Source organism: Schistocerca piceifrons, chromosome 2 (genome assembly GCF_021461385.2).
Source record: "Schistocerca piceifrons isolate TAMUIC-IGC-003096 chromosome 2, iqSchPice1.1, whole genome shotgun sequence".
NCBI lineage: Eukaryota > Metazoa > Arthropoda > Insecta > Orthoptera > Acrididae > Schistocerca > Schistocerca piceifrons.
Genome location: NC_060139.1, coordinates 266,466,009 through 266,488,374, shown reverse-complemented (window position 1 = coordinate 266,488,374; position 22,366 = coordinate 266,466,009). Strand labels below are relative to the sequence as shown.

The following is a 22,366-nucleotide window of genomic DNA, read 5'->3' as shown; positions in this document are numbered from 1 at the left end:
TGGAGTGTAGCCATGTATGGAAGTGAAACATGGACGATAAATAGTTCGGACAAGAAGAGAATAGAAGCTTTCGAAATGTCGTGCTACAGAAGAATGCTGAAGATTAGATGGGTAGATCACATAACTAATGAGGAGGTATTGAATAGAATTGGGGAGGAGTTTGTGGCAGAACTTGAAAAGAAGAAGGGGCCGGTTGGTAGGACATGTTCTGAGGCATCAAGGGATCACAAATTTAGCATTGGAGGGCAGCGTGGAGGGAAAAAATCGTAGAGGGAGACCAAGAGATGCATACACTAAGCAGATTCAGAGGGATGTAGGTTGCAGTAAGTACTGGGAGATGAAGTAGCTTGCACAGGACAGAGTAGCATGGAGAGCTGCATCAAACCAGTCTCAGGACTGAAGACAACAACAACAAACAAGTGAATTTTTACAAACTCGATGTATAAAACATCTCAAGACAATAAAACCAATGTGTTACAAGTAAAAGAAATTTGCAAATAATTTTTCTTGCCCCACTAGGGTAAATGTTAGTGGTGTTTACCTGCCCCTCAAGGTACCCGACACACATTCGTACTCCCGGGCGTGTTACAAGATGAACACACTAAGCAGATTCAGAACGATGTAGGTTGCAATAGTTACTCGTAGATGAAGAGATTCACACAGGATAGATTAGCTTGGAGAGCTGCGTCAAACCAGTCTTCGTACGGAAGACCACCACCACCACCACCACCACCACCACCACCACAACAACAACAACAACCGCACCAAGTGTTCTCCTCTCCCAGTGTTTTGCGATCACCAACACGGCTCAGTGGTGACGTCGCTGGCCTCGGCGTTAGGGTACGTACACGGATTAGCCAGCTACGTAAACACTGGGGTGTCGCTGACAGCCCAGCTGGAGCGCTAACAGGTGGTGGCGGCCCCAGAGCGGGGCCGCTCGGCGGGCGCCTGCCCCGTGGTGGGGGGCGAGGCCGGCGCGGGCCGTGTGACCGCCCGCCAGCCGCAGTCAGTCTGCGGCCGGCTTTCACCTGCGGCCGAACTCTGTGAGCGTGGGGCGGCCGGCGGTTGCGACTATACACCACACAACACTCTGCACCATGACGTCGTCGCCGGACAGCGGCCTGTCGCTGGAGGAGCAGCTGGAGCGCAAGCTGTCGCTGGAGAGCCTCGACTGCCTGGACGTCCAGACGCTCATCTCCATGTGGTGAGCGACGGCTGCTCCCAGTGTCGTGTTTATGTGTGTGTGTCATACAGCGATCAGCTGCTTATGTAAGTGCGGCCGTGTTTACGCCTCGCTCTGAGCAGCTGAGTCGGCTGCAGCCGGGAAGTGTCACGGTGTTTCGTGGTTGTCTCGAAGAGCCAAACCTCAGTTCTTAGTACAGTCGACTACCCGCAAGAAGTAAAGTTCAAGTCCTCCTCTCACCAGCGGATTCTTCCCAAGCACGGTGCTCTGTTAAAGCACTTCTGGCGAAAGCGGATGGTTTCTTTGAATAAGCCACGGCTGACGTCGTTTCCCATCCTTGTCCTACTGACTTGACGCGTCGTCTCTAATGACCTCGACCGAGCGAGGTGACGCAGTGGTAAGGCACTGGATGACGGCGGTTCAAATCACTTTCCGGCCACATATTTAGGATTTCTGTGGTTTTCCTACATCGCTTTTGTTGAATGCTGTGGTGTTTTCTACGAAACGACGCGGCCGATTTCCTTTTCCATCCTTCCCCACTGCGTGTCTATGTTCCATCTGTAATGATATCTTCCTTCCGCACGGATCAGTACATAGAACTGGAAGACAAATTAGTCAAAGTTGAAGATCCAGAATGATATGGACCAGCCGCGCGGGGTAGCCGTGCGGTGTTGGGAGTCATGTCACGTTTAGCGCGGCTCTCCCCGTCGGAGGTTTGAGTCCTCCCTCGGGCATGGGTGTCTGTGTTGTCCTTAGCATAAGTTAGTTTAAGTTAGATTAAGTAGTGCGTAAACCTAGGGACCGTTGACCTCAGCAGTTTGGCCCCATAGTTAAAAAAGAAAAAAGATATGGACTGTGGATGAAGGTCAGAGAATAGACCCAAGTGTGAGATTTTCAAGTGTCGTGGGTGAAAAGAATGAGTACTGTAATGAGAAGCAGTTTTCTAGCCTGGACTTCGATCAGCATTATAGCGTTTGAGTTGTCTCTAATGTTGAAGTCAGCAAATGCTCTGCAATGACTGAGAATTGTTGCTGAGTTTTAAGGCTTGCAGTAATGACCAAAGCTGCCCTGATTCACAAAAAAGTGTGGCTGGTACAGAGCCATCTATGACAAACCCTGTAACAGCAAGACAAAAATGCTTCGGTCTGTTTACTTTATTTGTACGGCATGTTTACTCCTGGTAAACAAAAGTCTGCCGGCCGCTGTGACCGAGCGGTTCTGGGCGTTTCAATCCGGAACCGCGCTGCTGCTACGGTCGCAGGTTCGAATCCTGCCTCGGCCATGGATGTGTGTGATGTCCTCAGGTTAGTTAGATTTAAGTAGTTCTAAGTCTAGGGGACTGATGACCTCAGATGTTAAGTCCCATAGTGCTTAGCGCCAATTGAACCATCTCAAAAAAACGTCTGTATTCAGGAAACAAAAATACTCCTCACCAGTTTTTTGTTGTCCTTTTCCCTCCGCCTCCGTACTTTGTTGCTGTTGCTGATATGTGTATTTTATCCGATCCTTAACATAATTACCAACAAACATACGATATTCATATATGCATATATAGAGATACGTTACTGTTCCTAAGACGATTTTTTGTCAAGTTCTCGCATTCTGGAGGACGACGGTTCAAACCCGCATCCGACCATCCTGATTCAGGTTTCTCGTAATTTCCCTAAGTCGCTTAAGGAAAATGACGGAATCGTTCCTTCGAAAGGGCACGGCCGCTTTCCTTCCCCAACCTTCCCTAATCCGAGCTTTTGCTCCGTATCTAATGACGCCGTTGTCGACGGAACGTTAGACACTAATCTACTCCTCCTCCTCCTTTGTCAAGTTTAACCTTTAGTTATTTAATTTTCTATTCAATTAGCCTATAATCCAACTCCACGTAATCTTTGGTTTCTTCCCCAAATTTATTTTCAGACTGGCAAGTTCAAAGAGTTAAAGTGAGAGATTACCTCATATCTTACTTCACCCAGTGACCATCTCTCGTAACTTAATCGACAAATTGTGCTATAATCGTGTTTTATATCCTACGTTCATTGGGAAGTAATTCTACAGGTTGTGTACTGAGAATCTGTTTGCCATACTGCCTGTACAGACGCTCATGTAACATCGAAATGCAGAGCTCGTTTAGATGTTTACAACGATACAGACTGTGAAGCAGGCCTGATCCCTTTTCATTTTACAAAACTGTTGGCACCATTTTGATTCCAGAACGAGATGCATTGCTACAAAAGACCATAGACGTCTAATGCTCGAAACTTTGGTAAGAATAATCAAATGTTTTTGAAAGTGAAATGACGTGTCATTGCAATCCAGTGACGAATTTTACCTGGGCAATTGTAATGCCTTAATTCAACTTCTTTTGCTGAGTAGGTTTCCTTTGCCTAAGTTAATTTGCAGTACTTCCTTTTCATGTCTTATTCTGATACCTTTTCTCTGTCTGATGGCGAAAGCTCCCTCACATATTTAGCTGCTGATTGTACAGATTCACCGCTGTCTTTCGTCCCCACGGTTCAATTTTGTTATGACTACAGTAAAACTGACGATGTCGAGGTCAGAAGAGACAGAGGACAAACTCAAACTTGAGAAGGGTGGGGAGGGAGATCGTCTGTGCCCTTTTCCAAAGCAATTATCAGAGAATTCGCCTTTAGTTGTGTAGGGGAAATCACAGGAGACCAAAAAGTAGAAGGCTGTGTGTGGTATTTCAACCCCGTCCACCCTTAATGTTAATCCAGTTCCTAAACCAAGCAGCCAGTGTAACACACTTAACAGTTCTACTGTACCGCGCTCTGCACTCTGCTCGGTTGTGTGCTTATTTGGTCAGTTTGCACGTTTGTTTCTGTCTGAGCTTTATCGTCGCCGTCTTTCCTATAGCTGCATCCAGCGCTTCAACAGTTTCTTAAACACTTGCAGTAAAAGGCAGGCGACGTTAAGTATTTCTAAAAACAGCGTCCGTTTATCGGTGCTACGCTCCGATGCCCCTGCGTAGAGTCGATAGTGTGCAGTCGTTATGATGGGGCCAAATGTAGAAATTCTTCGTGGCCACGATAATACTATGTTCCGTTGGCAGTCAAAGAGTTGACAGCTACCCTTCAAAAAGTTTGTTTCCTTGCATCAGTCCTCTGTGGCCCCAGCGAAGGTTCAAATTGTTCAAATGGCTCTGAGCACTATGGGACTTAACATCTATGGTCATCAGTCCCCTAGAACTTAGAACTACTTAAACCTAAGGACATCACACAACACCCAGTCATCACGAGGCAGAGAAAATCCCTGACCCCGCCGGGAATCGAACCCGGGAACCCGGGCGCGGGAAGCGAGAACGCTACCGCACGACCACCCCAGCCAAGGCTGCGCAGCTGGTGGTCAGCTTTGACCCACTGAGGACTGAGTGTTGCGTGTACGCAGTAGTGTCGAGTTTTGCGCTTAACGCTGTCACGGCAGCCGAAAGTTGTTTGGAACGCAGTATTGAGAGCAGGCTGAGCGCAGATGAGAGCGCTCTTCCATGGACTGAACAACTCAATGTTATGGAGCACTGACATCAGTTGAAGAGTGCAACTGCCAAACCATCTGAGTTGCCAGGTCTTGCATTTCCGAGGAGAAGTTTTACAGAAGCTCGGATATTAGCACGAGCTTCAACCCTATGTGCTTTTGATACTTTCCACAATGAAACTTTGTCTCAAAATCTGGCAGGATACCCAAAAAGATTCCGGTCGTATGTGAAGTACAGCAGCGGAAAGACATAAGTACCTTTACTGCGCGATAACAATGCTGATGTTACTGATGACAGTGCTGCTAAAGTAGAGGCACTGTGTACAGTTTTCCGAAATTCCTTCACCAAAGCCGGCCGGAGTGGCCGAGCGGTTCTAGGCGCTACAGTCTAGAACCGCGCGACCGCTACGGTCGCAGGTTCGAATCCTGCCTCGGGCATGGATGTGTGTGATGTCCTTAGGTTAGTTAGGTTTAAGTAGTTCTAAGTTCTAGGGGACTGGTGACCTCAGAAGTTAAGTCCCATAGTGCTCAGAGCCATTTGAACCATTTTGAACCTTCACCAAAGGAGACGAAGACAATAATCCAGAATTCGAACCAAGAACAACTGCCAACATGAGTAACTCAAAAGTAGATATCCTCGGTGCAGCAAAGGAGCTTAAATCACCTGATAAAGGCAAGGACACCGTTCCTGATTGTGTACGGTTCCTCTCAGAGTATGCTGATGCAATAGCTCCAATTTTAGCAATCATATACAACCGATCGCTCGTAGAAAGACCCGTACCTAATGAAAGTTGCACATGTTACACCAATACACGAGACTGGAAATTGGTGTAATCCGCTAACGTCCATTTCCAGTAGGATTTTGGAACATGTACTATGTTCGAACCTTATGAGTTATCTCGAAGAAAACGATTTATTGATAAAAACAGCTAACACGGATTCAGAAAATATCGTTCTTGTGAAACACAACTAGCTCTGTTATCTCGTACTAATGAGTGCTATTGCTTGAGGATGTCACATTGATTCCATATTTTTAGATTTTCGGAAGGCTTTTGACACCGTACCTCAGAAGCGACTTCTAATCAAATTACGTGCCTATGCACTATAGTCTCAGTTGTGCGACTGAATTTGTGATTTCCTGTCAGAAAGGTCACAGTTGGTAGTAACTGACTGAATGTCATGGAGTAAAACAGAAGTACAGTCTGCCGCTGTGGCCGAGCTGCTCTAGGAGCGGCAGTCCGGAACCGCGCTGCTCGAATCCTGCCTCGGGCATGGATGTGTGTGATGTCGTTAGGTTGGTTAGGTTTAAGTAGTTCTAAGTCTAGGTGACTGATGACCTCATATGTTAAGTCCCATAGTGCTTAGAGCTATTTGAACCATTTTTAAAACAGAAGTAATGTCTGGCGTTCCCCAGGGAAGCTTTATAGGTCCCCTGTTCTTCATTTACATAAACGTGTTAGAAGACAATCTGATTAACTCTCTTAGATTGTTTGCAGATGATGCTATCATTACCGTCTTATAAAGTCATTAGATGCTCAAAACAAATTGAAAAACGATATTTATATGGTGCGAAAAGTGGCAATTGTAAATATTGAAAAGCGTCGAGTCATCCACATGAGTACCAAAAGGAAACTGCTGAATTTCGGTTACACGATAAATCACAAAAATCTAAAGGCCTTTTCAAATAGATAATATTGTGGGTAAAGCAAAGGAAAATCTAAGATTTATTGGCGAGACACTGAGAAAATGCAACAGGTCTACTAAAGAGACTGTCTACACTACTCCTGTACGTCCTCTTCTTAAGTATTGCTGTGCGATATGGGTTTCCGATCAGATAGGATTCACGGAAGTCATAGAAAAAGTTCAAAGAAGGGCAGCTCGCTTTATAGTATCGCGAAATATGGAAAAGAGAGCCACGGATATGATACATGAACTGATTCCAGTCATTAAAACAAAGACATTTTTCGTTGCTGCAGGATCTTCTCCTGAAATTTCAATCAGCAACTTTCTCCTCAGAGTGTGAAAATATTTGTTGGTGGCCACCTGCATAGGGAGAAATGATAATCATAATAAAATAAGAGGAGAGGAAGGGAGATTAGTGTTTGACGCCTCGTCGACAACGAGGTCATTAGAGACGGAGCACAATCTCTGATTGGGGAAGGATGGGGAAGGAAATCGGCCGTGCCCTTTCGAAGGAACCATCCCGGAATTTGCCTGAAGCGATTTAGGGAAATCACGGAAAACCTAAATCAGGAAGGCCGGACACGGATTTGAACTGTCGTCCTCCCGAATGCGAGGCCAATGTGCTAACCAGTGCGCCACCTCGCTCGGTAATAAAATTAGAGAAATCAAATCAGAGCATACACAGAAAGATGTAAGTGTTCGTTTTTCCCGCGCGCTGTTCAAGAGTGGAACGATGGAGAAGTAGCTTGAAGATGGTTCGATGAACCATCTGCCAGGCACCTAACTGTTAATAGCAGAGTAATCTTGTAGATGTAGATGTGGATGCAGATGTAGAACCAAAGAAGACTGTAAGTCTTTTTCCACATAACTTACTTGTAGCCAACAAATCGAGAAGATATGCCGATACCACAGGATTACGCTGCTCTCCTTATCACTGAAAAAAAAGACAATTTAGAACATAAATATTTAATTAAGAACGTTCTAAGTGCCATATCATGGAATTGACTGGTTCTAAGTGCCAATTACAAAGTTTTTGTTTCTGGTGCCATAAATACTAAGGCACTGTTTTCTGTTTGTTTTAACTAATAGAACTGTAGTCAACTCTTTCTAATATTTTTCAAATTTTCATATGAGAATAACGAAATTAAATTCCAGAAAAAATTTCTCAGTATTGAATTGTGGTTCTTAAGCAGCCCCATTCTTGGGAACTGATGTTGCAAAACCTACTGTAAGACTCCCCGAGCAGTTGAGGAAGAAATGGCAACATCGTCGAAGGTCTTTCTGTTTTGAAGCTGATAAACATGGTCGTTCTTTCAGATGAGATACGGTATGACATGCACCAAGACTGATCTCTTCCTTCTTTTCAATACAAGCTGTTTTTTCCATTCTTGTGTTGCATAGTGCGAATTTTTAATAGTTATTTGAAACTCATGAGTAGGAGGCACTTTGATCCTAAATGCATTTGGAGGTCTTACACGTCTGCACAGACAGCTATGTTTCAGCAGCATTTTAAAAATCAAAAGTGTCACTTGTATGCATTGGAATTACATGGAATGGGTTCATGGCTTTAGCTGACTCATCTACCTTGTGTAAATCTTGCGGAACAATGGCCTTGTTTACGTTCCTTCTGCAAATTATTGTACTGTTTTTGAAACCCAAATGACCACTTCCCGTGCGTCAACTAAATGGAGAAGTTGATGCACGACATTTAGAACTCCAGAGGGAAGCATTGCTTTGCGGAAACACCGTAACCATCTTGCAATGACTGCAACACATCTGGAGACATGCAACAGAGCGCCAAGAACTCAGTATCATTGGAAATGCGTTTTTCTAAAAAATGGCACTTTGACATTTCCACTTCTCAGTAACTGTTCTTGGCAGTAACCATACAAGCTTTCGTATTTACAAGAGACTCTTCCGCATTGAATTAGGATTGCGGTATTTAGTTAAATATTAATTAAAGTTGTTTGCAAGTTTTGGTTTTGCAGCAGAGTTGTCATTTCCTCTTTACACGTAATTTCGCCGGCCAAGTGGCCAAGCGGCTCTAGGCGCTACGGTCTGGAGCCGCGGGACCGTTTCGGTCGCAGGTTCGAATCCTGCCTCGGGCATGGATGTGTGTGATGTCCTTAGGTTAGTTAGGTTTAAGTAGTTCCAAGTTCTAGGGGACTGATGACCTCAGCTGTTAAATCCCATAGTGCTCAGAGCCATTTGAACCAACATCGGTATGGCGGAAACGCAGTCGTATATTCTCGCATGCAAACGATCATAAAGCTGCCGAAAGGTGATGAACTCTTCTCGGGTGATCAACCGAGTGGTGACGTCGTCTTGTCGGAACGTTTCGTTTCGTACCCTTCATCCTCAAGCGAGATGACAATGATGGGTACTAAACTCATCGACACGTTGACACAAGACGACGGCACCATACGGCTGATCACCCGAGAAGAGTTCGTCACTGGAATACGCCGAGAAAGCCTGGAATCTGTCGAAAGGTATCCTGCAATACATTGTCCCAAGATCTTCAACTTTTTGTTGCAATTCGACAGTTATTCTTGCAGGCTCTGGAGAACGACTAAATTTCCGCTTCACCGTGTCCCATGCGTGTTCAGTTGGCCACAGAGCTAACTATCTTGCTGACCAGGGCACTTGTTGTACGTCACGAAAGGTCTTTGCCTCGCAGCAGCCGTATGTGGAAGTGCGTTGTTCAGCTGAAAACGCAAATCACTCTCGTGTCGAAAAAAATGACAGTAGCACGGAGGTGATAAACTGTGCAGTGTAGCGGGCACTGATTACTTTACCCTGCAGAAAGACCAAATGTGACGGCGAGCTGTAATTGACGGTCCCCGTCCCGCCCCCACCGTGAAGCGTGGGCTGGGACCTGTATGTCGTGGGCGAAAGCACTCCGGAATAGGTCGCTCCTAGGTCTACGCTGTACGCGTGCACGTCCATCACTCGCGTACAGACAGAACCCACTCTCATCACTGAAGACAATAGAACGACTTTCCACTTTCCAGCCGTCTTTTTCACGACACTAGAGCAGGGGTTTCCAACAAAATTTTCTCGAGGACCACCTCATCGTGCATGATTGGTATCTTGTCATATCACAGTACCAAGTACCTAAAAAAGCCAAATTAAGTCTCTTTATACGTTTTCTATTTTTGATACTTAGAAAAACATTGACATATTCAATATTGAGCTTAAAACTTTTTCAATTTAGCTATCATTGTTATTGTTAAATTTTTGATTATTGCTCAAACTCTTTGTCTTCAAATCTGGGTCTTTAGTATAACAAATGCATTATCTTCCTCTTCATCTGTAGGCCTTTCTCGTTGTAACGAATCACTTTTTAACCAACTGTCCATTTTTAACTACGCGAACTGTAGCTTCCCCAAAAAACAACGCTTTACAAACACTACTGTTTTAATACAGAATATTGAATATGTAAACAATACTGTCTGTGAAAGCACTGGAAATAAATTAACAATGGCCGATTGTCGTCTGAAATGCGAGTTTCTGTGTAAAGTGACTGTCGGCTGTCGGCTGCAAAGGGACAGCGCGCGTAGTCTACGGCATGCAGCAGAACTATTTGCCTCTATCTAATTCTAGTTATGCGCTAGAGTGTGCTAGTGTCAGTTGGCTCTAGGTAGACGCTAGACGCAGAAGTTAGCGTTCGTTAAAGCTCTGCTCATGCAGGAAGCGGCCAAAACTAAAAATCTGTTTTAATATTTTAATACGAAATATATTTAATATATTTTTTATTCTTATAGCATCTTGCGGACCCCTCTGGCATAGCTCGCGGACCCCCAGGGGTCCGGGGACCACCTGTTGGGAACCACTGCATTTGAGTAACCGTGCTTGGCAGTGTTTTGGTTTCAGTGGCAGCCTGACCAAAGGCACACCTGGTGTTAGTCCTGCTGCAAGCAGACGGCACCAACTGATGCTTGGTGACACAGTAGGCGCGACATGCGCCCAGATTTCTTCCCTGGATGACATTCGGTAGGCCACCGCTGCTCAGTGTGTGTGTCGCTCCTGCAGCCCCGGATCTATGATATTTCCGGACCGCGGCAAAAATTGATTGAGATGTCTCGCCCCGCCCCCTCCCCTCCCCCCTCACCCTCGAGCGTTTGAGTTAGGCCGTCATATATTTAAAAAAAATAGATATCTCAAAAATATGTTAATTTTGAAGCTCAAATCTTTCTCAGGAGTCTGATAGATAAGACATACATGTTCGAGGAACTGTAAGACTTGTTATCGGTCTTAAGACTGCCAAAGTGCAGTGCCACGCCTCGTCAGACAGCATTCTTCTATTGCACGTCACTGTATTTCGCTCTGTGGAATTCAAACGTGTGTATTTTGTAATGGAAGCCATCAAGCCTATATTCAGGACAGTACAAATTAGAATGTCCTGTGATGCCTCTCCGACTCCCAGTGCGCCGGTTTAACGTCCTACCCACCTTTAAAAAAACTCACAGTTAATAATGGTTGGGGTTATTTGTGAGCCGGACGGTGTGGCCGAGCGGTTCTAGGCGCTTCAGTCCGGAACCACGCTGCTGCTACGGTCGCAGGTTCGAATCCTGCCTCGGGCATGGATGTGTGATGTCCTTAGGTTAGTTAGGTTTAATTAGTTCTAAGTCCAGGTGACTGATGACCTCAGATGTTAAGTCCCATAGTGCTTAGAGCCATTGAACTATTTTTTTTAAGTATTTGTGACCGAGAGAATAAGAACTCTTTAGAAAATTTACGCTCCTAATTGCCTACTAGCTAATAACTTTCGCTTTTGCGTGACATAAAATTACATATAGGAAACATAAAACCAGTAAAGACAAGCGACAAGCAAGACAGTACACATTTCGTCAATCCGTAGCTCCCAGCATTTTTTTCTCCCTAATCTTGCTACAGCTTTATATGTCGTGCTTTCGTTTTTGCGAACGAATCTGTTACCTCACAAAGTTCATCAAACGTTTTGCTGCGTGAAAAATCAATATGTCGTTGTCTGATACTGAAGAAGCGGTTAATGCGAGTACTACCCAAGACCGGCGTGGTTTCGCAATTTGATTACGTCTATTTTGTCACTGTCAGCTAGAATAAACGAAATAGGCCTTCCTAATATTGCACCAGTTCTAACACACGTCAAATAAGCGAGACTGTTTTGGCACAAATGGTTATTTTTATCTACCTCATTTACATAAATAACACTATTGAATGTAATTCACAAAGTAGCAATATCAAATGCCTATTAGGCCTACTACAAGCAAAAAGTTTTATGTTCGGAAATAGTTTTCGGTTCATTCATATGCTCCAGTTTCCCAAGCATGAGATCGAAAAGTAGTAGAACGAAATTTTTGTATAAATTTGGAATAGTCATATTCTTACATATAATTTGTGTGATGTCCTCGTTTCTTCTCCTTCCTCACTCTTATACACACTCTTGTCATCACTAATTCTGTAAATATTCCTGCCATTGTCAAAACTTATTCTCCAGTTAACTTCTCTAACTCTGTCGGAATCACCGGTCCAGTTATCCCGCGCTTATTCTCCTGTTAGGCGTTAGTAAATGTTCGTACAACGCGTTTTCCGTGCTATTCCGAGAATAGAACTTAAAAAACCGGCTGCTAACCGGGGACTGTACAAAGTGGCCATTAGAAGTGTAAGGTTCTGTCAAAAAATTTTCTGTCAATTTCATTTTCTTGGATACAACGAGAAGATAATATGTAATCCTTCTTACCTATTATTCCTCATAGTCGTTCATTTCCACTCTGGTTGTCTGAATCTATGGATTTCGCCAATAATTATAAGAACACTTACCATTCGCTCACCCAATCCACCACATAAACAGCAATGGGCATTCAACCGTTCGGCTTATTCAGCTCACCTCGTATAGCCTCGTCCCCTTTTGTCTGCGGGAAAGTTTTTTTTATTCCTAGATGCAACGGATATTCACCTGGCAGAGCCATCACATACAGTATGCACGCATTCAAAAATCAACTTAACGATTCTGTAAGAAATTAACTTAGAATGTGTTGCAAAATGTTCAAAAACCAACAGGAATATGTTTCAAAATTATAGAACAGCTGGCCAACGTGCTCTGGGTGCTAACCGCTTTCTGAATCAAGTTTTTTTCGTTCAAGAATATGAAGTTAGCGCCCCCTGGAATTGCCGCCAGTGGCAGGTACCTCGGTTTTCCCTCCCCTAGATCCGGGCCTGCGCTCTTGGACGATCATCTGTCCTACGTTGACATCCACAACCTGTTCATGTGCGGGAATGTTCCACGCACAGCTGTTGAAAGCAATGACACACTACTGATACACCGGACCTAACATTTTCAGCAGTCCGTCGACGTCCACCTAGCTTCTCACAGGCCCACAATGCGACTCCTTTGAAATGGCTGAAGCTGTGCAACAAGAGTTTGTACTCGTTGGTGGGGGATGGTTATCCCCTGGAACGAGTGTTGCAAACGCTCTTCACCTCTAAACTCAGCACATTTACCTCCCACAGAATCAAAACAAGGGACACATAGAACGGCCTCCTGAGTGCCATCTGATCGTTGATGACCGTGACAGATAAATCAGCAACACTACTGATCCCTCAGTGTGCACATATTATAACGCGGTGCCCCTGGACACAGTGTTTAAAGGGGTTTATTTTTTTCCCCCGACAGTTAACATACACTACTGGCCATTACAATTGCTACACCACGAAGATGATGGGCTACAGACACGAAATTTAACAGACATTTTTTCGGGTGAATCCAAGTTCTGTTTACAGCATCATGATGGTCGCATCCGTGTTTGGCGACATCGCGGTGAACGCACATTGAAGCGTGTATCCGTCATCGCCATACTGGCGTATCAACCGGTGTGATGGTACGGGGTGCCATTGGTTACACGTCTCGATCACCACCTGTTCGCATTGACGGCACTTTGAACAGTGGACGTTACATTTCGGATGTGTTACGACCCGTGGCTCTACCCTTCATTCTATCCCTGCGAAACCCTACATTTCAGCAGGAGAATGCACGACCGCATGTTGCAGGTCCTGTACGGGCCTTTCTGAATACAGAAAATGTTAGACTGCTGCCCTGGCCAGCACATTCTCCAGATATCTCACCAACTGAAAACGTCTGGTCAGTGGTGGCCGTGCAACTGGCTGGTCACAATACGCCAGTCACTACTCTTGATGAACTGTGGTATCGTGTTGAAGCTGCATCCAAGCTCTGTTTGACTCAATGCCCATGCGTATCAAGGCGGTTATTAAGAGCAGAAGTCGTTGTTCTGGGTACTGATTTCTCAGGATCTATGCTCCCAAGTCGCGTGAAAATGTAATCACATATCAATTCTAGTATAATATATTTGTCCAATGAATACCCATTGATCATCTGCATTTCTCCTTGATGTAGCAATTTTAATGGCCAGTAGTGTAACATAAATATCCCCTTCCACTTGAAAATTTAAGTCAAAGGACGTGAAGGGGAAAGGAGTTACCTGGGTATTGTTTCTTTGGCAGCTTTAATTTTTAGATTCCTTGAGACGTCAGCTGAGCGTAAATGCTGATTTTTACAGACCAGTGACCTACTAATATCTACACCTACATCAGCATCTATATTCTAGAAGGGACCTTACTGTGTGTGGCGGAGGGTACTTTTGTGTACCGCTGTAACTTAGGACCATTTCCTGTCTGAAAGAACAGATACAGCTTTGCATTTTGAAATTATTTTTACTTCTGGGTTGGCTGTCTCGTTACTGTCCAATTTACAGCTAGTCGGTTGCTGTATAGTCTACAGGTCACGGGCTTGTTCGTTATGTAACCACGGCTTAGGCTTGAGGTAGCCCAGCTGTGTCAATAATAAGTGGACCTCGTGGTTAATGCGACCAACCTCCTTTGGGCGTTTCTCTGCTGTTGGTACTCGTATTTATGAGAAGTTCTTCCTTTACGTGATACATGCGTCGGGAACAGTATCAGTACGATTGGAAGGTCAACTCGGTAGTGAAAGGGTACAGTACCGCCCAACACTGAAAATAGGTACGAAATTCTTGTCAGAACAACACATTTTTTGTGTAAAAGTAACTCAATTTCAATTAATACAGCGAAGCCGGATACCAGTGTGGGAAAGAATGACAATTTATTTATTTAATTGATCACATGTGCACTCCCTCAAAATAAATCCCTACATCCAGTTTGGTGAGATCTGTGAAAGGAATGAATGTATGGTCGTCTGCTAACCACAGATAGTGAATCGGAATATATGATCATCTTTGAGTCGATCCTTTGGCTACCTTTGGTGAGACCAAAGAGATGGAAGTTACCAGAGCTTTGAGCGTCTGAAATGTGGCTGACCAATAAGGTAGCAAGGTGCTTCTCCCACTTCGAGAGAGGTGCGAGAGAATCAGAATACGGCCATGTTTCGGCACTCTGCCGCTGAACCTTCTGCTGTAAAGACCTGTTTTTTTTGTTGTGCTCCGTGATGAAAGAGTGGAGGCATGGTATGGATGTGGAATATTTAAGAGTAGTTAGAATTAATACTTTCTCTTTCACAGGACCTTTTGTGGGGAAAATTACAAAGTGAGGCAGGTAATTTTAAGGGGATTGTAGTAAACCAACGGTCACAAAGAGCCCACGTGTAGTTGTAAGTTGAGATACTTCCGTGAGCTTAAGCTGAAATATTTAAGAATTAATAGCGTGTGTACAATAAGCTGAAATATTTAAGAATTAATAGCGTGTGTACAATAAGCTGAAATACTTAAGAAATAGCGTGTGTATCATAAGTTGAAGTATTTAAGAAATATCATTCCGTGTGACGCTGAATTTAAACTCTGAGAGAGAATCAAGGTGAGTCGGCCGTTTTTCCAGCAACGCCACTTGGCTTGCATTGCACAGGAAGACGTGCGTTTATCTCCAGAGTTCACATTAGGAAAGTAGAAATTACAAAGTGGGGCAGTGTCGTGTGAAACTGGGATAAATATTGATTGAAGTGGGAAAGCGGAAAGTGATGAAGTTGTAACCGTTCTTTGTGTAATATTTCATATTGTTGTGTTGTGTATGTCTTGTAATTTGGGTATGTGTGTTTTGCATGGGAGTAGCAAGGTAGTTTCGAAAGATTTGTGGGTATGCCTGTTCCTTCTGTATCGCTCGATCTGGAGGAAAGTTTCGTGAGGATTATTGTGAGAGGCGAAGTGTGAGGTATAATAAAAGATCCACCATCCGATCCAGGGAGTGCACTGTTGCGGTAAATAGATTACGAGACCATAGTATAGAGATTCACTAACGTAAAGCCATGCCCACTGGGCGGAATTTCTCATGTGATTTTGTTGTAGGTTGTAGAATTTGTGTGTTTAGGAATAAATCAAATAGTGAAAAGAAAGAGATTGGTGGCCTTTTTCATTAAATTGTATGTTATCGTAATGTCCCGAATTTATATAAAAGCCGTTAAATCAAAGACAAAAGGTAAATGTGGTATTGCCAGTGCGTAGTGTACAGTCAGAGTTCTATAAATCACTGATAGTCAGATGCGTGTTTCCGTTGCGTATTATTCATACAGGAGGATAATTTGTAACTAAATAGTAAGATACGAGAATTCATGTTGCTCGATAAATTTAAGGAAGATTCCACTCGCTTGGCAAACCACACATCTTGCAGGCCTGACTGCTTGATGCCACAGTATGAGAAAGGCAAGTGGGTGCCTCTCAGTAGGAGTGGAAGGAAATGATTCGGACCCCTCCCGTGTAGAGCCGTGGTACACCGCAGCGGTGAGCTGTTCACCCTTGAAGCGGTAATGGCCGCGCCTGATAGCAACAGTGCCTTCCGCTGTCACGATTAGAGATGGCTTGCGATGTATTTGTATGAGGTTAATGAAATTTTAATACATTATAGCCAAATATATTGTTAATGTAAATCTCAAGTTACAACATTTTCCGATCACCCGAAAAACCACGATAGTGCAAAATAAATCAATATTCAAAAACTTTGTCATATCGTGGAAATTTCAATAAACAATACAAAATTCTTACTCATTATCTGTGTTTCTTCAAAATAGGATCAAATAAGATCAAAATACAGGTATAGTACTGGAATAAACCAAGTTTAAAGGGCAATGTGCCTTCCATTTATTTTCTATTGTGAATGAGTAGTGAGTCATGAGAAAGAGCTAGTTCATTTCAGGGAGTGAACAGTTCTGATCCGATCTCTGAAAAGAACACTTTTGCCCATCTCTAGTCACGATACGCGCACGCGCCCCTCACCCAGAACCCCGCAACAGCCTTGGCGTTACGCGCGCTCCGCACTGCTGTTTCACGAGCTGGCGTAGCGGAGTGGAGTGGACCTCCTGCCATCTCGTTATACGAGAGCCGCTGTTTTTCTTTCATTTTTATAAAAAAAAGAAAAAAATGTTTTGTTGAAAAGCATTTTATTATTTCTGAAAATGTTCGCGTTTAAATTTAATACACTTTTATATGGGTTCGAAGCAGTTTTGGGAAATATTTTGCCTCTATGAAGATGGTACCTTGTAACACGCCCGGGAGTACAAATGGGGGTGGGGGACCTAAAACTGACTTTTTCTCTTCTGGACCGTTTCTTGACCGTGTGCCCTGTCCACACCACGTACCTGATAATCCCGCGGCGGTCATACTGTTCTGCTCCACACTGCTGCTGGCTTGCCTGAAATTATCTATCGAAATATGCAAGCGAGTCAGGGGACCCACTCGTCCTCACAGCACTGTTCTACGTCTGGTATGAACAACTATATTCAGAGACGATTAAAGGAAATCGCAGGTTGCCCTGTTTACATTCTAATTCATAAATGTTTATCCCAATTGACAGTCTTGATGATTATCTGTCCGCAATATCACTTGTACGAGCGTGCGCGTGACCGTCGCGGCGCGGCTGATTGTTGATGATGCGGAAACGCGATGATCGAACGCGCGTTCTCACGCTCGCTACAAGACACTGGCACTTTACTGCACTCTATTATGGTAACTAATTTTTACTGATTCACAGTAGTTCATTCTGGGAGACCGAACACGGCGCGGATGATTGATGCTGTGCGACACGCAATGAGAGGATACATAAATCCGTTATCAGCAGCACTGCTCATTTTTAAATTATTTCTTGACTCACTTTCCTCGGAATCATTTGCTTATTTTATCACTTTACTGTAATAGCACTTGTAGCAACACTTCAGCTTCCATACTAACAATGCCTCTCACATGAAGAGCTAAGCCGAGCGGTCTAAGGCGCTGCAGTCACGGACTGTACGGCTGGTCCCGGCGGAGGTTCGAGTCCTCCCACGGGCATGGGTGTGTGTGTTTGTCCTTAGGATAATTTGGGTTAAGTAGTGTGATGACCTTAGCAGTTAAGTCCCATAAGCCTTCACACACGTTTGAACATTTGATGCAGAGCTACACACAACACAACATAACAGTTCCGTGTCCCGCGCTCGACTCTGCAGACGCGGCTGCCCGCAAAGATACTCCACAGCTAAGCCAGCGATATGACGATACGCTTACAACCTCAGAAACTTGATTATTTATTTATTTTTATTTTTGGTTTTTTAAATTGAAATGTGAAGTTCCGTAGGACCAAACTGAGGAGCAAATGTCCAAGGTCATGGAACGTGTCAGTATATGAAATTACAACATAGAAGTAATAATAGATAAAAATAAAATGTCTCTGAACCCGAAGAAAGTCAAACCATAAGTTTAAGTAAAACCAATCAACAATACAACAAGAATCAGCTTAATTTTTCAAGGAACTCATCGGCAGAATAGGAGGAGTGACCCATGAGGAAACTCTTCAGTTTCGATTTGAAAGCGCGTGGATTACTGCTAAGAATTTTGAATTCGAGTGGTAGCTTATTGGAAATAGATGCAGCAGTATGCTGCACACCTTTCTGCACGAGAGTTAAGGAAGTCCGATCCAAATGCAGGTTTGATTTCTGCTGAGTATTAACTGAGTGAAAGCTACTTATTCTGGGAATAAGGTAATATTGTTAACAAGAAATGACGGTAAGGAATATACACTACTGGCCATTAAAATTGATACACCAAGAAGAAATGCCGATGATAAACGGGTATTCATTGGACAAATATATTATACTACAATTGACATGTGATTACATTTTCACGCAATTTGGGTGCATAGATCTTTAGAAATCAGTACCCAGAACAACCACCTCTGGCCGTAATAATGGCCTTGATACGCCTGGGCATTGAGTCATAACAGAGCTTGGATGGCCTGTACAGGTACAGCTGCCCATGCAGCTTCAACACGATACCACAGTTTATCAAGAGTAGTGACTGGCGTATTGTGGCGAGCCAGTTGCTCGGCCACCATTGACCAGACGTTTTCAGTTGGTGAGAGATCTGGAGAGTGCCGGCCGCGGTGGCCGAGCGTTTCTAGGCGCTCCAGTCCGGACCCGCGCGACTGCTACGGTCGCAGGTTCGAATGCTGCCTCGGGCGTGGATGTGTGTGATGTCCTTACGTTAGTTAGGTTTAAGTAGTTCTAAGTTCTGGGGGACTGATGACCTCGGATGTTAAGTCCCGTAGTGCTGAGAGCCATTAGATCTGGAGAGTGTGCTGGCCAGGCCAGCAGTCGAACATTTTCTGTATCCAGAAAGGCCCGTACAGGACCTGCAACATGCGGTCGTGCATTATCCTGCTAAAATGTAGGGTTTCGCAGGGATCGAATGAAGGGTAGAGCGACGGGTCGTAACACATCTGAAATGTAACGTCCACTGTTCATAGTGCCGTCATTGCGAACAGGAGGTGACAGAGACGTGTTTTGCAAACGTCGTCGAACTGTTCGTGCAGATGGTTGTTGTCTTACAAACATCCCCATCTTTTGACTCAGGGATCGAGAAGTGGCTGCACAATCCGTTACAGCCATGCGGATAAGATGCCTGTCATCTCGACTGCTAGTGATACGAGGCCGTTGCGATCCAGCACGGCATCCGTATTGCCCTCCTGAAGCCACCGATTCCATATTCTGCTAACAGTCAGTGGATCTCGACCAACGCGAGCAGCAATGTCGCTATACGATAAACCGCAATCGCGATAGGCTACAATCCGACCTTTATCAAAGTCGGAAACGTGATGGTACGCATTTCTCCTCCTTACACGAGGCATCACAACAACGTTTCACCATGCAACGCCAGTCAACTGCTGTTTGTGTATGAGAAAACGGTTGGAAACTCTCCTCGTGTCAGCACGTTGTATGTGTCGCCACCGGCGCCAACCTTGTGTGAATGCTCTGAAAAGCTAATTATTTGTGTATCACAGCATGTTCTTTCCGTCGGTTAAATTTCGCGTCCGTAGCACGTCAGCTTCGTGGTGTAGCAATTTTAATGGCCAGTAGTGTACATAAACAGAACGCCGAGCGAGGCCCCGCGGTCTGAGATTTTAGCGCCTGACTGCGATGGCGGAGAGAGCTATCAAAAGTTCGAGTGTTTTAATCGAAGTGACGTGGCTTGTAAATCGAGAAGATTATTTTGAAGCTTGCCACCGCGAAAGTCTCCGAAGACACATATGCTCACGTGTTATTTCGGTTTTCAAAATACACTCCTGGAAATGGAAAAAAGAACACATTGACACCGGTGTGTCAGACCCACCATACTTGCTCCGGACACTGCGAGAGGGCTGTACAAGCAATGATCACACGCACGGCACAGCGGACACACCAGGAACCGCGGTGTTGGCTGTCGAATGGCGCTAGCTGCGCAGCATTTGTGCACCGCCGCCGTCAGTGTCAGCCAGTTTGCCGTGGCATACGGAGCTCCATCGCAGTCTTTAACACTGGTAGCATGCCGCGACAGCGTGGACGTGAACCGTATGTGCAGTTGATGGACTTTGAGCGAGGGCGTATAGTGGGCATGCGGGAGGCCGGGTGGACGTACCGCCGAATTGCTCAACACGTGGGGCGTGAGGTCTCCACAGTACATCGATGTTGTCGCCAGTGGTCGGCGGAAGGTGCACGTGCCCGTCGACCTGGGACCGGACCGCAGCGACGCACGGATGCACGCCAAGACCGTAGGATCCTACGCAGTGCCGTAGGGGACCGCACCGCCACTTCCCAGCAAATTAGGGACACTGTTGCTCCTGGGGTATCGGCGAGAACCATTCGCAACCGTCTCCATGAAGCTGGGCTACGGTCCCGCACACCGTTAGGCCGTCTTCCGCTCACGCCCCAACATCGTGCAGCCCGCCTCCAGTGGTGTCGCGACAGGCGTGAATGGAGGGGCGAATGGAGACGTGTCGTCTTCAGCGATGAGAGTCGCTTCTGCCTTGGTGCCAATGATGGTCGTATGCGTGTTTGGCGCCGTGCAGGTGGGCGCCACAATCAGGACTGCATACGACCGAGGCACACAGGGCCAACACCCGGCATCGTGGTGTGGGGAGCGATCTCCTACACTGGCCGTACACCACTGGTGATCGTCGAGGGGACACTGAATAGTGCACGGTACATCCAAACCGTCATCGAACCCATCGTTCTACCATTCCTAGACCGGCAAGGGAACTTGCTGTTCCAACAGGACAATGCACGTCCGCATGTATCCCGTGCCACCCAACGTGCTCTAGAAGGTGTAAGTCAACTACCCTGGCCAGCAAGATCTCCGGATCTGTCCCCCATTGAGCATGTTTGGGACCGGATGAAGCGTCGTCTCACGCGGTCTGCACGTGCAGCACGAACGCTGGTCCAACTGAGGCGCCAGGTGGAAATGGCATGGCAAGCCGTTTCACAGGACTACATCCAACATCTCTACGATCGTCTCCATGGGAGAATAGCAGGCTGCATTGCTGCGAAAGGTGGATATACACTGTACTAGTGCCGACATTGTGCATGCTCTGTTGCCTGTGTCTATGTGCCTGTGGTTCTGTCAGTGTGATCATTTGATGTATCTGACCCCAGGAATGTGTCAATAAAGTTTCCCCTTCCTGGGACAATGAATTCACGGTGTTGTTATTTCAATTTCCAGGAGTGTAGTTCGGCATACATGTCTACATTTATACTCTGCAAGCGCCTTTACGTGTGAAGTGGAGGGTATTTTGTGTGCCACTTCCACTACTTCCCCCTCGCCACATTTTCCAGTTCCAGTCGCGAATGATGCGCAAGAAGAACGGTTGTTGGTAAGCTCCGTGTGAGACCGAATCTCTCTTTTATGTTTGTCGCCTTTTCGTGACATATATGCAGGGGAAAGCCGGAAACTGGTTCAAATGGCTCTGAGCAGTATGGGACTTAACATCTGAGGTCATCAGTCCCCTAGAACTCAGAACTACTTATAGCTAACTAACCTAAGGACATCACACACATCCATGCCCTTGGCAGGATTCGAACCTGCGACCGTAACAGTCGCGCGATTCCGGACTGAAGCGCCTGCGGCCGGCCAGGAAACGTTGACTCTTCTAGGAGAACACACTCCCGATTATGCACACCACATCTCTTGTAGCATTTGCCGCTGCAGTTGGATGAGCGTATCCCTGACACTTCTACTAAACAAACCCAGCACTTACAGCCCACTGATAATTAATAATACAGTACAGTAAAATAAACTGATTAGAAACTGTTACCAACATAACACAATATTTTATACGCTTCACTACAAACTTAATATTAAAGAAGAGTTTGCAAGTTGATTTAAAATGTTTATAAAAGTCCATGTATCATGTAGTTAGTTTCCAATGTAACGACGCTATTGGAATTAGTAGAGAACAGTTCACGTTTATGAGATGTTACAACAGCGTATTTGTGGAATTACGCCGATAATTGCAAAGGAAAAATATGGTTTATTTTATTTGAAATGTTTTCGGCAATGCCCAGCCAAGTACAAAATTCAGAAGCATGAAATAGTAATTTATACCTAGGATACGACAATACTGAAGTTTTAAAATCAGTATCTCTACGATTTGTTATTGCAAATATAAATATATTCGACGTTGTATCATTAGAAGTTAACGTTTTTCATAAACTAATCAAATTAAAAAGCCAAGCAGGTAATAAGTGCAAACTATCATTTAACAACCGCTTTATTATTT

The 22,366-nt window shown here is 44.9% G+C and overlaps 1 protein-coding gene across 1 annotated transcript in view; it reads left to right on the top strand.

The window, feature by feature from the left end:
* Positions 1-1,023: 1,023 nt before the first annotated feature.
* The window catches only part of LOC124776297 (NAD kinase-like), a 518,770-nt gene continuing 497,427 nt past the window's right edge, over positions 1,024-22,366 (top strand). The window contains exon 1 of the mRNA XM_047251218.1: positions 1,024-1,204. Within this exon, the coding sequence (XP_047107174.1) occupies positions 1,098-1,204 (107 nt within the window). The 5' untranslated portion in view covers positions 1,024-1,097. The remainder of the gene's footprint in view (positions 1,205-22,366) is intronic.